The sequence below is a fragment of the Sander lucioperca genome, chromosome 3 (genome assembly GCF_008315115.2).
Source record: "Sander lucioperca isolate FBNREF2018 chromosome 3, SLUC_FBN_1.2, whole genome shotgun sequence".
Lineage (NCBI taxonomy): Eukaryota > Metazoa > Chordata > Actinopteri > Perciformes > Percidae > Sander > Sander lucioperca.
In genome coordinates this window covers 16,696,871-16,715,529 of record NC_050175.1, presented here as the reverse complement: position 1 = coordinate 16,715,529, position 18,659 = coordinate 16,696,871, and the positions used below count along the sequence as shown (strand labels likewise).

The window sequence follows — 18,659 nt, the reverse complement described above, 5'->3', positions numbered from 1 at the left end:
AGCTTTATATTCTAAAACATATTCAGTTAAAGCAACACCAAAGATTCTTTTGTACCTTAAAGTAATGTTTCCAAAATCGTTTCAGTGGTTCATCAACTCGCAACAGGGTCACCGGCACTTCTGCATTCGCTTTGCGGCCCTCTATCGGCTATTACTGCACTATGCAAGTTTGCCAGATCGGGTAGCGGATCTGTAGTTCAAATGAGATATTACGACAGTGGTAATGGACAATTCCACTTCCAACCTGTAGGGGGACCGAAGAGGAAAAGTGCTTAGAACTTTTCCCGCTTCGGTCCCCCTACAGTTTGCCAGATCGGGTAGCGGATCTGTAGTTCGAATGAACTGGACAATGTAATGTAATGGACAATTCAGCTTCCAACCTGTAGGGGGACCGAAGCGGGAAAAGTTCTCTAGTGTTGCTTTAAGTCCACCAATGATGGTGAAAGTTAAATACAGAAAGCATGTCCATTTTAAACTGCACATGCTCTTTAGTTTCATACTTCAGTCTTGGTTCAGGACTGCCATATTTTTTTAGAACAGCAATTTTTTAACTTTTCCCAGGGAGAAATCAGATACATACAGCTCTAATATGAGCTCAAACAGAGATTCTCTGTACTCTCTGTAGTTCAATACAGCTGTCTGTAGTCCAAACAATATCATTTCCCATCCTCTCACAATCTTTACATTCTATAGTCATTTAGTACAAAATCAGCCTCTCTCCATCAGAGTCCTCCATCTTTATAGTTCACCATCTTCTGTAACTTTTACATTTCCGATATCACATCCCACCATATAAGTAACGTCTCTTACATATTATTTATTGTTTCAGTTACAGCCTACTGTGATTGTCTGTGTCATTCTGCATTCATATGGCAGACAGCGACGTCCTTAAAAACTTGGTCCCTCCTTCTCTATCTTTCTCCCCATGTTTTCTGTCTGCATCTATACTATCAACCGTCCAATAAAGAAAGAAAATGCAAAAAACAACAACTAAATTGTTTATAAGTTCTGCTGCAAACACAGACAGGCACCATGGACATATTAGGTCACCAAATACTGTAGTTTTATGTTATGTTGGAAATGTTAGATTTCTTTGTCCCTTTAGAGAAGGGTTAACTGGGCTACTTTGCTTTATCCCAAGACCTGAGTGAGATTTAGATTACAGACACCCAGTAAATGCAATTTTTCAACAAGATCAACACATGTTCTGTTTTCTTCTTGCTCTTTGTTTCACTGGGTGGTGAAAATGTTCTGTTGTCAAAGATCCACTGAATGACTATTCTTAAGCAAGGCTTACATCACCGCAGAGAGGTGAAGATGTCCCTGCTCAGGTCACAAAGTACCACATTCTCATTTTTTCTTGCTTTGAAAATAAAAAAAACATGTCATTCTCAGCACTGATAACACCAATGTTCACAAATGGAAAAAGATTTAAAAGGTGTTGACCGTTCCCTTTCTACTTGAGGTGTTCAATGACTGAGATATCTCCTCTCTCTGGGTCCAAACCGTTCATGAACAAACTGCCGTTTCTAGCCATAGGTGTGGTCAGGCCCATCAGCTCGGCCTCCCTCTCGTTTCTGTCCCGTTCTTCGCTGAAATTGACCGACACGGTCCTCTTGGGCAGAGTGAACTCAGGGCCAGAGCTGAATCCCAGCTCCGAGGACAGTTTACGTTTAATTGAGGCGGCGCGCTGGAACTTATCATAGATATCAACGCTAACACGTCGGCGTGTTTCTTTGAACTCTGCTGAGACGTTAGCCGTCCACTCTGCGGCATGAGCTCGGATCTCTCCTACCTGTAGGAAGAGAAAGAGAGAGTGAAGTAAGTAGAAAGTACAGAGGGATGCACATGGATGGCAGGTTTACTTCTTAAAATGTTGAGCAGAGCAAACAATTCCTGTTTTGATGACAGTGCAGTTAAACGACTTAAATATAAAATGAAAATCTCTTGAACTTTTGACAAAGTTCCTGCATGTTATCTCCATGTGTTTATGCAACTTCATTCAAACTGTGACTGCTCTGAAAATGTTTTACCCATGGACACTAAGACATCCAAGACTCGTATGATGTCCATGTTTGACTGTTTTTATTTAATCTTTTGTCCCTTAGTATGATTTGTTTAGATAAATACAATGGCTATAGCATATATATCCATGGTATGGTCTTTTACTTATCTAGAGTACTAGAGTTAGAAACAGTCAGAAGCAACATGTTTGTGTTTTGTCTTCAGCCTTTTAAAGAGAAAATACAGAACGAGAAAGAAACGGGGAGTGACGATGTCACAGGAAGTCAAATTAATAACATTAAAACAATCTGCAACTAGATAAGTGCACAATGAATTAATCAGCCATGGAAAATGTGACACACAGCTGAGTACACCTTAACATAACAAAATGTGTTATATGTATATTATGAACAGAGCCTGATGTTACAGCATAGACATGCATTATGTTTCAGAGAGTACAATTCTTTTTAATCTGACTTCCAAAACTAAAGCATTTGAATATGAAAAATGAGTCTAAAAAAAGTCTTTTACTCAATATACCAACTGTCAAGGGCCTAGCACAAAATGTTGGACTCTGTACATAGGTATTCTTTATGGGCCCTTCCCTGCTTCCACCGCTATTCATTCTAGTATCTTTGCGGGCCCTCCTCACAAGAGGGCCCTGTATACACAGTCCCCTTTTTCATGCCAGTCCGACGCCCCTGCCAACTGTGACACAAGGCCATGAAATGCCTCAATAAAAATGGAGCAAAACACTAATATTAAAGTTAAGTCACCACCATGAAAGCACAGAACTGTATGTTCTGTACTGTACTTTTTATTCAAATGTTTCGAGCATAGTATAATGACACTTAATGGCATGACAGGCCAATTACTACTAATGAATACAGCCAGGTTTTCCAGTGTTGCTTCTGTTTTCATTCACAAATGAAATACAGTATTGTACAGAAATATCTCCTAAAATCAGAAGGGCAGGCTGACAAAACACTGACAGATGAGCATTGAGACAACAAAAGAAAAGGCAGACTGACACACAAGAAGAAAGTAAAGTGAAGCAAAAAAAACCTTTGTTTAACCAGGATGTTTAAGTGCCTTAATAGGACACTAATATGCTTCAGTTTTGTCCTAATGTCTTAAAGGGGACTGGAGCCGTTTTGTTATCATTTCAGGGCAATAAAGGACATTACTGTAGTCAACACACTTCAAATACTGCCTCTAGTTCTGTGACTATATCACAGTGAATAACACAGAGACATTTTACAGGCCAGTAAGATTATAACATATCACAGCAGGACTTTAGCAAAAGAACCCATTGGGAGCATTAGTGAACACACCCACACATACACAAGCACACACGCACAGGATGCATCATACTTCACCACTTGTATCATTCAACTAATCATGTTTAACTAATGGGTACAACATGTCATGTCAGCATGTTCTTATTGAAGATACAAGTATTGTTCCCTGAAACTCTTCTATGACAATATGTTCGTTAGTTAAGAACTGGCTTTGGTAGAACTTCCAGCTTACAAACTCATGCTGTGTAAGTTGAGACAGTGGTACCCCATGTCTCATTCAGGTCAGTGTCCAACATAACTAAAACTCATACACACAGAAACTGCAGTAGTGACGCACACATAGATGGATAAGATGTTCTTTGACCCAGATGGTCACAGATGAATGTGCTGCATGTGATCTGGGGTACCTACAATGTGACTTGTTATGTAGATAAGAATAGTTGTTGTCAATGATCCAAAAGCATCTTCAGTAAAGAAGGACTTTTTTTCTCTAGTCTTGTCCAGCATGAATTTAAATACTCCTTCAGGAAGACAGGATCTTTAGAGTTGGATTGGCACTACATGACACTGCACTGTGGTTGAACTGTACTGCTTAATCTTAATTCTCCTCCATCAAGATTCATTAAATGCTTCTGTGTAATTCATCAAAGTCTCCCAAATCTTCTTGACGTATCCAAAGTCAAGCTGCTCCTGATTTTAACCTAACACTGGCTAAAATGTATGACCAAATCTTTATTCACACTCACCTCTCACTACAAGCCAAACACCAATGAAATCTAATTACAACAAAGGTATTGTCTTTTTCATTCTCCAGCTTTTTCAGGCTACATCTACACTACTACTTTTCACACACATTTTGAGACAAAAACGATCTACGTCCACACAACAGTTTTAGCTTCATAGCAGAACTAATCTACGTCAATATTAATACATCTGACAATGCATATCACATGACCATTTGCATACACTAGGCACGCGCATGCCGGTGTAAACAGGAAGCAGAGAGTCTAACGTTACTCTGTGGTTGAAAATCGTGGATGTATAAGTTGAAAATACAGAAAAGTAAGACCAGGATTCATTTGCTTGGATCGACAATGAGGTGGAACATTTCCTGCAATGTATGTAAGCCTACCTAACCTATAAGACGGACTGATGTGCATCATTGTTTCCAAAGGTCTCCGTTTGGGCCCGTCCAGACTACAAAGCAATCCCAGAGTTTCATACCAGCAGTGTTTCCAAAATGTCTAAGTTTAATGGGGTCGGACTTGCTGTTGTATTGTGGACGTGATGCGTAAACTTAGCAAAAATATTAGTTTTTAAACCAAAACGTAGTAGTGTAGATATAGCCTCAATTAAGGGCCCTGTAAAAATGTTTGATGTTTGTTTTATTAGGAAACAATCAACTGTATTTGCATAACCTGTGTTATATTTAGAGCACACACAGTTTGATTGGATACATTTTCTGATCATCACACATCATCACACATTGTCCAAATTACCTCTCTCTGGAGATGCTCACGGTAATGGCATATGACTGCGTTTATGTGTTTGGATGGCAGACAGTGGATTGGATTAGAAAACAGTCTTATCATTGAAATGAGGTTAAGCAGAGGGCAAAAGTTGAGGGCGGGGACATGGCACTGTAACGTGAATAGCACAAATAACATGTGTGTCACTGTACTGAAAGAGGCAAAGTGGGTGTAAACATGTACACTGACAGATAAACAGGTATGTAGAGAGAAAATGGTGTTTGAAAGATTGAGGAAAAGTCAATGAATGAAGGAGTAAACGAAACCAGCAGTCTCATACCTCTTCTTTCGTCCTCTTGGAGATGACTCTGAGCCAGTCTCCTATCATGCTGAGGATGGCAGCAAAGTAGGCTAGTCCCACCAGAATCCAGAACCATACAACTGGTTTATAGTAATCTAAGTACTCTATGTCTGAACCACCTAGACATGGAGACAAGGGCAGACAGAGACAATGACTGTGACATATCCAGTAGAATCCACCTGGTGAGATGAACAGGCATGATGCAGAGAGACAGATAGCTTTGTATGTCTCTCTGTGTCTGTCTATGTTGATATTCAATAATTTGCTTTGTGTTTGTACCTGCCACAAAGTCTCCAAATCCTATGGTAGTCAAGGTGATGACCACAAAGTAAAGGGATTCCAGCGCAGACCAACCCTCAATGTGTTTAAAGATGGCTGCTGGGAGCGCCACAAACAGTAGGCAGCCAAACAGCACAAACAGCAAGGTGGAGATGACCCGGATCTTTGTCTGACTGATGTCCCAGTGCTGCAGGAGAGAGAGGCAGAGAAAATCAGCAATATGATGCAACAGGTACCTTCACGACTTCTAGGGATCTGGTCTGTTTGGGATCACTGCAAACATACATGAAGTTTCGATGCTCAGTGTTCATCGTTTGTTAAAGGTCTTTGGAAGTAAGTGGGAAAAAAGTTGAGGAAAGCTGTATTCTCAACCCTGCATGCTAACATTTGCTAATTGGCACTAAACACAAAGTATAGCTGGGAATTATGTGAATAGTATGAGTTTCGCAGGTATTTGGTCACAAACCAAAATATTTGATGAAATGAAATCTTGACCTGATGATGCTGATGGCGCTAAACGAAAAGTCAGAGGGTCGGCAAAGTGATTACAATTCAATTGATCCCAAGTTGGTGTGCACTGAATTTCATGGCAATCCATCTAATATTTGTTGAGACATTTCACTCAAAACCAAATGTCACACTCATAGAGGAAAAGCCAGAGGATCGCCAAAGTCAGTAGAAATCATCCTCTGGAAAGCATGAATGTTTGTCCAAGATTTCTGAGTAATCCATCCAACAGTTGTTGAGATATTTCAGTCCGGACCAAAGAAGAGGACTGACTGAACACTTTTTTTTTTTTTTAGATACATTTTTTATTAGGGGTCCAAGCCCGAGTCTGCAAGATTCGTTCGTACAGCAGGGGTGTGGAACCCTATTGTTTTTGTAAGGATTAATCATTATTCTTCTCCGCCTACAACTCCGACTACAGCCTAAACCATATATGGTGGGGGGGTGCCATTTTCAGGACTGGTCCAAAACTCCGCAAGGACCTCAGACAAAAAAACTTCCACCACTAGGTGGTGCTATAGCAGAGATACACGTTTGGCCCTATAACTCCCAAACCGTACATCACACATTAAAAATATATATATCCACACGAATCTCCTGATATAGGCCACGCCCATTTCCGCCTAGACTTTTATGCATGAAAAATCGCAATTTCTCTAAAACCTACTTTTTCGATCTCCTCCTAGACCGTGCGACCGATTGGCACGAAATTTGGCAGGTAGCATCTCCAGATGGGCCTGACAAAAAGTTAATAGAAAGAATTTTGATAGGATATAAATTGCGCATTTTACGCACAAACAAATTTGTGTAGCTAACTATGAAAACACCAACTTTGCCATATCTCGGCCAAAATAAATGCTATCAACGCCAAACTTTAGATTTTTGTTTGCCATGACCCTCTGGAGGTCCCCCACGCGTTTTACGAAAATCGGTCACTAGGGGGGCGCTACAAGTACAAAACTTATTTTACTCACTACAACTACAACTTTACAACTTTTTTTTTTTTTTTTTTTAAAGGGAGTGCGCCTGTGAGCACCCACGGAGGAAAACATAAATCGGCGCCTATGACGCCATTTGCAACAACTTAACCACCTCCCCTGCTCCTTCAACCACCACACCTACCTCCCCCCCTCCACCCACTCGTCACTCTCTCATTTCTCTTTGCTGTCCCCGCCAGGCTTCAGGTTCCGCTTTCGCGCACTCCCCGGGGCGTCAGGGGCGACTGCCGTGGGTGGCTTGGGCCCCGTCATAACTGCTTGCAGTTCTAGTTATTTTTATATTTTTGAATATACAGAACAGACAAACACAATTGAACAAGAACAAAAACCCTCTCCCACCCCCACCCTCTGTGGTCTCAAGGAAAACAAAAACAAACAAATAAGCAAAAACAAAAATAGAAATCACACCTTGCCTAGACGCTCTCCTCTAATTCTTGTGATGCTGAGGTCATTAGGACTGATACTTGCTGCGTTTTTCCATAGATCTATAGTCGATGATTTGGCTTTGTTAATCCTTGCTGTAGAGAGCTCAAGCATAACTATGTCTAGAAAATACCCCAACCACTGTTTTATACAACGCGAGTGGGGGGGTTGTAGTGGATCTGTTGGTGATTTGGGTTCTTGGAACAATGGAAAATGTTGTCCCAAACTATCTCCCAATTAATTGCATTCCCCTCAGGGCTCAGCTCTTGCTCCCATTTCCTTGCTATTGGAGTTCTCCTATGGATACTTGCATCAGTTTAGCATAGATCTTGGATGCTAATCCTCTATTGAACACTGTTTTTGAAGTGAAATGGTAAAACAGCCAGATGCTTTAAGCAGTAATAGCATTATTTCATAAATTGGTCCCCAGGGTGCAGTAGAAAAGAAAAGCCATCCACAGTATTCACTGAGGATAATGCTGCAGTCTCACAGAGCAAAATGGCTTTGACAAACACACACAAACACTCCCTTACACAATGAACTTTTGTCCTCTGTCCTTAGCCTTAATCACAATATTCATTACTGAGTCCCCTGGGTGCCCTGAGAGCAGCAGAAAGAGCTAATCGTTCTAAATTACACACTTCTAGCTCACCTAGTAGAGCGTGCGCCTATATACAGAGGCTCAGTCCTCAACGCAGTCAGCTGCTTAAAGAAGACCTATTGTAGCTTTTAATCAAAACTAGCAATTATTAGTAGTTTAAAGCTTGAATCAAGCCCTTCCACACATAAATCCTCTCAGTATGTCACTCAGATGGACATTTGTTTCATCCAAGTGTAAATTCAGGTCAAAGGGTTGGTTCGCCCTGCATTTAAAGTGGACCTCTCACACACACACACACACACACACACACACTGTAAGCTCTCCGATGCATTAAACATTGTAGAATTTTACTTTTTGTGGAAAAATGTTTTTTTTCAATAATTACAATATCGTGTCATCAAATAATTACATATACTATGATATAGAATTCCAACCATCTCGCCCAATGGATCAATACATAGCATGGTAGTTAAAGCAGATGTCAGCCTTTTGTAAATATTATCTAAATGCTAGTGTCGGTGAGGAAATTGTTGCAAGACCTTTGATGTAAATTATTCAGGTTAGCCTATACAGACTTAACCTCTGCAGACAATACACTTATGTGAATTATCCTGTGAAATACAGTGTCTGTAAACCCTACGTGTTTGTATGTTACCCCAGACTCACCACAAACATTTTCTCCACTCTGGCGATGCCCTTGCCGAATATGGTGCCGAGCTGATCTCCTACACCAGCCAAAAGGAAGCCAAACAGAGGTATCCCTAGCAACGCATAGACAATGCAGAAGATCTTTCCACCTTCTGTGTGGGGAGAGATGTTCCCAAAACCTGTAGAGAGGACAGAAAGAAACAAAAGACTGAGAATATACATCACCATTTCATGCTTCCCACAACAGTGAAAACACTTATCGTGATAAGTGAAACTACCAAGTAATGCAGTATCCATTTAGCAAGCTAAACCATGTCATCAGATGGTCTGATATAACAAAGCAACAGGTGAGATGAATCCTTAATTGTCTACTTGTGTTTGTACATGTGTTAGATCATTTTGTTGGGTCAAAATGTCTATCTTGTTCGTTTAGATTGTACCCTCTTAACCTCTGAAGTAACAGATTCAATGGTACCTTCTACAAGTAGGTGTGAGTAAGTGATAAAAGAAGAAAATGGAAAAAATAAGGGTCATAAGAGGAGTGTGTATGTAAACGGCAGTACTAGTTTGATTAAGTCCAGGAAGCACACATAGAATCAGTGACCCCTCCACTTCTCACAGCAGTAAGACGGATTACATAAGTGACCATAACAGCTTTATTCTGATGAGTTTGCACATAAATGCAAACAAGACACGTTTGCTCACTTGAAAGGACATTTAAATAATTTGAATTCATACCGAATTCATACTTAAGTGGGTAACACATCAGACATTCACACCAGAAAATCTACTACGTGAGGTAGTCCTTAATCAGTCTGAACCAATGGTGGTCTAAATAAACACAGAGATGGTGTATGTCCCTCATGTGTGTGTGCGTGTGTGTGTCCTACCGATGGTTGTGATCACAGTTCCAGCAAAGAAGAAGGCAGAGCTCAGGTCCCACAGGCTGCTGTGGTTGGTCAGTGTCCCTGCAGGGTTCACTCCTGAACGGATAGCAGACACAACTTGCTGGAGGGGAGAGAGAGAGTGAGAGGGAGAGAGAGAGAGAGAGAGAGAGAGAGAGCGAGAGAGAGATTTGTGTTCAAATGTATGTTTAAGTTCAAAGATTATCAAACAGTTGACATTGGACTGGGCTAAACTCTCTGTGGCTCCACATTTCTTCCTCCTACTCCTGTGAAACTGTATGAGCTGTCCATGGTGCTGAAACTACTGCAGCTGTGATGAATTACAACTGTGTACAACACATACAAAACTTAAGTATTTGCAGTAAAAGAGGTCAGTGTCACCTTAACCAGCTCCTCTAGTTGGCTCTGGTTGACACAGGAGTGTCTGGACAGGAACTCCAGCTTCTGGGACAGGATGGCCAAACGCTGGGCACTAGGAGAGAGAGGAAGAATGTGAGGCTTAAAAATATTTGTAATTATGTTTTCATATTTTATTATAAGAGACTCCCCTTCCTCAACATCCTTGTTTTGAATTAGTGTACATCTAGTGTCAATGATTAATAACTGTACAGCAATTTCTCCTTAATTAAAAAGTGCTGATTTAGTTTAAACTGTAAAAAAAACTTTTGTTAGTTAATACTGTATTTTGGCTCTCAGCCATTCAGTGAAAAGCAAACTAGCAGCAGCACTTTGAACTCTGTTACTAAAGGAAGTGTAAAGACTTCTGATAAGGATATGTGCTCAGTAACCTACATCTATTCTGCAGTTATCTAGTAGAGCACTAGGACTAATATTTTTCATTATCTTTAGTATTTAGACAAACATCAATTATCAGAGGGGTTTCAGTTTTTGTGGAAAATTGCAATTAAAAATAAACGTACATTTAAACAGTTGATAACTATAAAGACAACATTTATTTTCACAATAAAAGAAAGATATAAAATGGGTCATTAATGATATGGTATTAATGCATGCGCATTGCACTTTGCAGGCTCAATACATGCATTGAAAAAGAAGAAGAAGAAGAAGAAGAAGACATTTTTTAGTAGACAGAATGTCAATAACAGGGGTATGATTGGTAAAGTGATGGACGGATGAATAGATAATGAATAGAGGGGTGATGGCTTTCCTGGAAGTGAGTCAGACAGACAGGTAGATATATATTTAACCTGCCTACCTCTCATGAGGCTGCTCCAGGGATCTGAAGACTGCTGCTCCCACCACCAGGTACAGAACCACCAAAAGAAAGATGGCTGTCACCGTCTTCCATTTCATCACTGTGGCAACCACCTACAACCCACATACATACAGGAGGTCTCCTGAAATAAACCTTTTTTAAAAGAAGAAAAAAACATCCCCCGCCCCCCCTCTGCGGAATAAGCACCTTGTGAAAAAAAAAGAATTACTTTTAAAATCTGGTTGTGTAACTTCTCTCTTTTGTCTCTCACCTCACTCTCCTCCTGGGGAGTCAGTGTGATTGGCTTTGTGGAGAAGGAGAGGCGGGGCTTGGTGTTGTGAGTGGCGGATTTAGGGTCCAATAAGTCTGGAGCTGCCACTGTCAGGGGAAATTAGAAAATAGCATTGAGATTTGTCTCTGCTCTCTTACTCTGGTCAAACACTTTTAGCTGTGCATCTTTACTGTAATGTAAGTGGATGGATGTGGTTTGAAAGATAGAAAAATGACAAAGCAAGGATAAATAAGGATTACAGAGTTTGTTGATCTGTCTGGTGAGACAGAAAGGGATAGAGAAAGAGGGTGCTGAAGTGTGTGTAGTTGGTGAATGAACTGCTTTAATGTTTATATTCCTTTGATGCAGGTGAGTGTAAGAGGTGTGCTGTGGTTTTTGTTTAATCATGCAACTTCTGTTTACCAGGCCAGGTGACTAAACTATGGTAGTTATTATTAAATATATTTTGCAGTTGTTGTTCAATTCTGATGTAATCTGTGTGACTGTGTCCAGTCAAAGAGAGGAAATGAGAGATAGTTTAGAGGAAATAGTTTCCTCAGTTTCTCCAATCAGCTTAAATGTTGATTGTCTTGACTCTTGACTCACTTTTATGTACTTAATTATTTTGGGAATATTGTGTAACACATCCTTGCCAATAAAGCTTGTTAAATTGGAATCAGACTGACATTACTGTAAGTTTGGAGAGGAGAGAGACGGAGAATGTATATCAGGGCTGGACAATATACTGAGACATGCAGTATATTGATAAGTAATCATACAATCACAAATAAGAATGGTACTTGAATAGCATACATAATGAGAGAATGAGAGATATTCTCACATTAACGTGATCCCAAATGTAAAGGCAAAACAGTATCAGAGACAATTACAGTACTTTGGAAATAAGAAAATATGTTATGATATAAGACATTTGTCATTATTGCTCCAGAACAATTGTCTCAGTAAGGTTAAGTTCCCAGGGATGTCCCTGTTCATACAGTTTTATGCCCATCTGCAGTGGATCGTGTCAAGTGTTCCACAACAATCAGAGGGATTGCAAATATCATGCATCTTCTAATAAAATATAAATGTCTGGGCCAATAACAGTAATAAAACAGCTAAACATATTAGTTTTAATACTTGAGCTGCTTGTTTTATGAAAACAAGACAACCACCTATTACGTTTGAGTCTGGTAGAGGGAGCACTAAATGGCCAATCCGATTCTGGGGGGTGTGTGTGTCTGTGACACCCTGGACACCCTGGTGGCCCCGCCTCTGCCTATTGTGTAGAGTAGACCAGAGTATGATAGTGTGTGTGTGTGTGTGTGTGTGTGTGTGTGTGTGTGTGTGTGTGTGTGTGTGTGTGTGTGAGAGAGAGAGAGATGGTTGGAGAGAGGGATGAGGGGAGGAGTAGAGAAAAAAGAGCAGCAGCCGGGAGGGGAGGATCACTCAGACAGAGGCGGAGAGAAGTGAAGTTTTGATCCAAAAAAATTTAATAAATGAAAATTGATGCTACAATTGGGCAGAGGTGACATCATTTCGAAAACCCAAAACTGTTAAGGCCAAAGGAACATCTTAACAACAGACATCAATCAAATTATATTGTATAACTGTGCTTTTTTTCTTGATTAAAATAAACTACACAACATAATACTAACCCAAATGAACATTTGCATTTTAGTCCACAATATATTCCCTTTGCAGGTCACGGGTGACACTATGTGACAAACTGAGATAACAAGCACTGATTTATTGTAAGCCTTTTTCTTTGAAAGAGTCAGTATTTATATTTTATATTGAATATTCCAAATTCTATCAGGATGAGAATAACAAAAAAGGTCAAAAGCACTCAAGTTGATTACCTCCCACATAAAGATTTGACCAAAACATATACAGTATGAAATAATCTTTCATCAGGGTCACCTTAGAAGCACTCTCTTTTGCACAACACACACCTCAGTGGTCTAATGGGAACTGAGATTAGGTGGTTTTAGTAAAAAGGAAAAAGGATACTGAGTTTCAGAAATAATTTAAAAGTATATCAGAATAATAGAATAAGTGAGTGTAACAACTGAGACTCCATATGTTTAGGTGCTTTTGAGAAGTCGAAATATTTTAGCAGAATATATATTTAATGGATTAATACAAACATGTGCGGCTGTGCAGAAAGCTGAGCTGCTGAGTCAAACCCAATCACTCACACACACCTTCATCTCTCACGGTGGAGAAGTAAGACAAGTGAAACAACTTGCATGAACTACATGTTATTTTTACTGAAATATGTATTTTTAATATTGTATTAAAAATATCTTAGATGGGATGGAAAACATTTTTTTTTTTAAATAATGCAGCCAGTTTGAAGAATGAGCAGCGATGAAACAACTGCACCAGATTATGAATAAGTTTGAGAACAACTTCTCTCTCTGTGTAGCCTACTTACTCCTTGTTGTTTCCTATCCGATGCCCTCCGCTCTCCTCTTCTCCTCATCCGACGCTCTCACTGCGTTTAGGGGAATCTTTCCTCCTCTGCGTGTCTCCTCCCTGCGGTGCTGAAGCGGGGGGACGAACAGGCGCTCCGTTTTACCGCTGATCGGACACTGATGCTGCGCTAGCAAGGTGCTGTTATTTCACCCACATTTCACTGCAAAAAGCTTTCTCTGCTCGTTCTTTTTCAGTTCTCTACTAGCAACCTCTCCGCTCCGTCTGCGCTCTCGCTTTTGAGCGCACCGGTGCAGTGTTGGGATAACACCGAGAGGGGTGGAGAGAGGAGGGAACAGGGAAGGGTGGAGGAGCGGGACACAGGGAGGTGGTTCCCAAACCGAGAGGGATGTCATTTTACAGAGTTTCAGTCCCCATCTACATCTATTGTGACTTTACTGCATGTTATGTCACTAGAGGAATTTTACTATTTAAGTGATCATTTGGCCATGCACACAGAATATAACGCCAGACCAGAGAACAACACAGAGGACGCTAGTGATACAGTTAGAGGCCCAGGTGGTTCTGCTGTACTTTTAGTCTTATAGTGACAGTTTAGACCTTCCTGGTTTCCAACCTTTTTGGCTTGTGACGCCTAATAATGAGCCAGCGTCTTCTGGACCCATGGTCACAAATTGCATATATTGCTTATGGTGTGAACAGCTCCACCAAAAAGTGATGTATTTCAGAACTTGTTTAATCTGAATAATTGTTGGAGGTCAGAATAGGTCAAACTATAAAACTTGTAGAACAGTTTCTACAGAGAAGACAGGGAGTAATGTGAGAAGGGATTGAAACAGATGGTCACCCACTGAGGTGATCAAATATGAAAAATCAGATGGTCATGTTACTTAAATTTAATTGGAGACTATAAATAAAAGCTTGCTGTCTTAAAATAAGTTCCAACACTGACAAGTGTGCTGGATAATCTGCAGGCAACCTGTTTGGCCTTCACCCTCTGATTGAAACCAAAGTTGGCAACTTACCGGTGTGTTGGTGATCGAAACAGTCAAATGGTTGAATCAGTCTGCTGTTCAGACTAATGAATACCCTGGAGGTGTAGAGGCAGAATTGAAATGAGGGTGTACATGGTGTTCAATAGTAGAATAAAGTGTTTGTATAAATACTTAGAGTGTAATTCTCCTCCATGCCTCAGCATGTATTGCAGTTTTTGTATCGAACACCAAAACTACCTGTATTCTGTCCATTTGTTTAAATGTGTGTTAATACAGTATTTTCAGCTGCTTTCTGGGATCATCTGTCAAGTTTCCACATTAACTAAAAAACAATGTTGCTTTTAATGAGTGCACAATCAAAAATGATCACTAAAAGTAATAATAATGAACACCGATATGGTATCATCCATCTCTCATGCTCCACTGGTCTCGCTCTCTTTCTTTTTCTTTCCATCCCTCTTCCCTCCCTCTGTCTCTCGGCCCCTGACGAGAAATTAATAGCAGTTTAAATGTTCATGTTTCCACCTCATGACTCCAACATCTAAACATTAATTACACGCCTATTTATACAGCTAAAGATAGACACTGTGTGTGGCTGACTGAGTGTGTGGGGGTAGTTGGTGTATTTGCGTGTAAGTTGCATGGTAAGTAATTAGTTTTTGTGTATATAAGTGTGTGTGTGTGTGTGTGTGTGTGTGTGTGTGTGTGTGTGTGTGTGTGTGTGTGTGTGTGTGTGTGTGTGTATGCATAATAAGAATTATCTTATTCTTGCCTCACCTGTCTAAATTTGTAGACAGGCAGACATACAGACCAGATTTGTCCTGCTCTCTTACATTGTGCAGAATCTGCAGATCAGTAATGCATTTTGCATCCTGAACATTGTATTATATATTATATTGTAGTCTGTATCATATTAAAGCATGTTTTTCTACAGTACTGTAAGAGCCACAGTAACAAGCATAAGGCTGGTGAGCTATTACACTTTTTTTAACTTTTATTTATTCAGGGAAGGTTCTCTGAAATGAAGCCTCTTTCTTGCAGGAACACCCTGATCACATTCACAAAGTTACACACATTCACACCTAGAAGCAGCCCAGTACAACCACAGTCTGATCTGCTGGCCACTGAGCAGCTCCAATGGAGTGGTTGGGGTTAAGGGCCTTGCTCAAGGGCTCAAGGGGAATGAGGGAGAGGCAGGTGCTGCTCTTTCACTTTCCCCACCCAGATTAATCCTGTCGGTCTGGGTTACCTCCCGACACCTCCCGGTCACAGGCTAGGCCACAACTGCCCGGAGATTTGCAATGATTTTGCTGGCTAGTTTCGTACTTAACTGAACAACTTGGACGAGCAACAGACTGATCGAGCTACTGAACTGAGAACAGTCTGCATCAGCGCTGAACATCAGGTTGTGCGAACTTACTGTTGTAAAGTGCATTTGAACAGTGCAGTGACCGCTTAGCTTACAAAAAAGTGAACCAACTGCAGTCAGTGACTACAACTAAACAAAGTGAATCAAATCAGCAAAGTGTTTCATGATTTCCACCTCTGCTATGCTGTAGGCACAATGCTGATTTAAACCAATATGGCTAATTACGCCTTTGGACTAATGCTGACATGCTTCTTCTTCCATCTTCCCCCTCTTCAGATTCATGGTGTGTTCCGGTAGTGGTTTAACAAGCGCTTGTTGACTTCCTGTCAGACTATAGCTCGTCATGTAATCCATTCCAATAAACACTGAGTAATTGGACATTACCTTGAGATGATCAATGATGGTCACTCAAGATGCACGTTACCCAGAATTCATTGTGATCTTTATTACGTCCTAAGCACAACAGAACAGAAAATCAAGCAATAAGTGCAAACAAACACAAAGACGTTATTTATCAGATTAACTGTACAATAACATAGTTAAAGGGAAACACTGAATGCAATACCAATGGTAAAACGTTACCTGTCTGCTCAGCTGTTCTTCATTCATTCATTGGCCTGCAAGTTTACATAAAGAACAGTTTTCACAACCGGTTTGCCATTGTTTATCAACTTCTAATTTAAAGTAAACTTGTAAATTTAGATCTCATGTCCTGATACTCTTCTCTCATGTGAACTCACTGGCTGGATTAGTACATTGTTACATACTTTTAGTCTTCAAATTGTTTAGTTAAAATTAATTAAGTACCAATTCAAATTAATCCAGTATGAACACATTTCCATATTTTCTATTTGTCTACTTCACACAGGGTGGTCCTCTGACATAAAAAAAAAAACTGATGACTAACGCTTAACAGAAATATTATTTCAGTTGTGTTTTACGTGCCTGCGTGTCTGTACATCTTTGTGTCTCGTGCTGCAGCTAATTTAGAAATTGATTGCTTAATACACTCAGTCTGGTGTGTGATAATCAGTGATGCTTATACTTAGTCACAGTCAATTTACACAGCAGTGACTAAATATAGAAGTCTCATTTCAGCTTATTTTCCATAATTTGTTATCAGTGTTATGCAGTCTATCTGAAGGGTAAAAAAAATACAATTGTTCTGCTGCTATGGAATGAAACCTTGTTTCAATAAAAATTAATTTAACAATTTGTGCTCCACTGAAAACAAGATAGCGTAAAGAGGTTTATATTAGTTTTACAATTATGGGGATCATGAACCTGAGGTATCGTGTAGACCTTTAATTATGAAATGAACACAGCAAAACAACAGCTGACCTATGCTTTCATGCAACAGTGGTGATTTTTAATTGTCTGCGGCTGTATATTCATTTATCAGGCATTACTGTCTCATTCATACAGAAACAGACAGCACTCTATATTTACCCAGAATACCCCAAAATACCTCTTACTGTAATTAGAAAAGTTGACTTATAACATCCACTCATTAAATTGAATGTGATTCATAGTTCATAATATTTTCATAGACTGAGAATGTTTTTATGTAGCAGTATACTGTAAGTTCAGGTAGAGCTTTGACATGTGAGCTCCTCTTATGTGCTCATAACATGTTTTCAGATATTTAAAGCAGGAAAAGGCAGAGTGAACTGATGGAGGAAATTATTAAGTGCATCTTTTGGTGACTTTGTATGTGCGTGCGTGCGTGCGTGTGTTTGTGTGTGCAAGCATTCTACAACACAGTACATGTGTGAACATATATACGGCACATGCAGTAAATGTGTACATACAGTAGGTGTATTTGAGCAGCAGAGATGCTCCTCGTTCGGGTTATTGGTCCTGACAGCGTGGTGACCCCTCCGATGCCTGTGGATAAATGACCCTGGGTCCTCGTATCCTGGTTGGACACAAGCAATTAGACATCCATGTGCGATGAACTGCCCTCCCTCTGTGCTGTGCTTTGTGTGTGTGTGTGTGTGTGTGTGTGTGTGTGTGTGTGTGTGTGTGTGTGTGTGTGTGTGAAGCCACTGTAACAGAATTAGTGTTTCCTCTGGTTTTCCAGTGGTAATGACCCCAGAGGAATTAGCTTGTGGAATGTGACAGCAACTATTTCAAACAAACTCATAGTATGTAACTGTGTGTGTGTGTGTGTGTGTGTGTGTGTGTGTGTGTGTGTGTGTGTGTGTGTGTGTGTGTGTGTGTGTGTGTGTGTGAAGCCACTGTAACAGAATTAGTGTTTCCTCTGGTTTTCCAGTGGTAATGACCCCAGAGGAATTAGCTTGTGGAATGTGACAGCAACTATTTCAAACAAACTCATAGTATGTAACTGTGTGTGTGTGTGTGTGTGTGTGTGTGTGTGTGTGTGTGTGTGTGTGTGTGTGTGTGTGTACGTTGCAAAACCTTTGGCTCATAGGACCCATACATTTTGCTGAACAAACAATCTTTTTTTGTGTGTGTTTTGTTTTCTATATCCATCCAACAAACATCTCTCACTTACATGTACAATGCACGAGTGACACTCCACTACTTCTCAACACTTTCTACTGTTCAGCAGGCTAGTGTTGATTGATTACTGTGACACGACTTAGCAACAAGATTCACCTCCAATAAGTAAAAACAGACTCACTGATGGTCTTAAAATAGTTCCAGATCCAAAGCTTGGAGTTGCGGCCTCAGATGTGTCAATGAAGTGACAATGGCTGTTGGTGTTATAACGGGAGGCCCATGCACTGGATATCAATGTTAGGAGGACATGTCTACATGAGCAGCAATGACCGTTAATATTGCCATCATTACGTTAAGCGTCTGTTGATATTATATTGGGGTCCAGGGTTAAAAATAGCTTGTGTAGT

At 40.2% G+C, this 18,659-nt stretch overlaps 2 protein-coding genes across 3 annotated transcripts in view; one reads left to right on the top strand and one right to left on the bottom strand.

Annotated features, from left to right (window-relative positions):
• cenpf (centromere protein F) overlaps nt 1–8,258 on the top strand; it is a 37,206-nt gene extending 28,948 nt beyond the window's left edge. The window contains exon 39 of the mRNA XM_031314257.2: nt 8,230–8,258. The gene's annotated coding sequence lies outside the window, so the exon portion shown is untranslated. The remainder of the gene's footprint in view (nt 1–8,229) is intronic.
• On the bottom strand, nt 1,003–13,725 carry kcnk2a (potassium channel, subfamily K, member 2a). Of its 2 annotated transcripts, none has more exons than XM_035999389.1 (9): nt 13,424–13,725; nt 10,942–11,090; nt 10,713–10,825; nt 9,878–9,968; nt 9,482–9,599; nt 8,610–8,770; nt 5,415–5,601; nt 5,115–5,254; nt 1,003–1,795 (listed from the first exon to the last, which is right to left on the bottom strand). In XM_035999389.1, coding segments are annotated over exons 1-9 (1,299 nt in total). In that variant the 5' UTR covers nt 13,425–13,725; the 3' UTR covers nt 1,003–1,456. The 2 variants fall into 2 exon arrangements, with proteins under 2 accessions (XP_035855282.1, XP_031170118.1); XM_031314258.2 differs by having other exon boundaries at nt 10,984–11,090.
• Nucleotides 13,726–18,659: the final 4,934 nt, after the last annotated feature.

Bases quoted from the DNA above. Each gene is read 5' to 3' on its own strand.
- kcnk2a (XM_035999389.1), bottom strand. The intron at 8,771-9,481 runs GTAGGACACACA...TCCTCTCTACAG, and splicing joins AACTGTGATCACAACCATCG to GTTTTGGGAACATCTCTCCC. The intron at 5,602-8,609 runs GTGAGTCTGGGG...TCTCTCCTGCAG, and splicing joins GAGTGGAGAAAATGTTTGTG to CACTGGGACATCAGTCAGAC.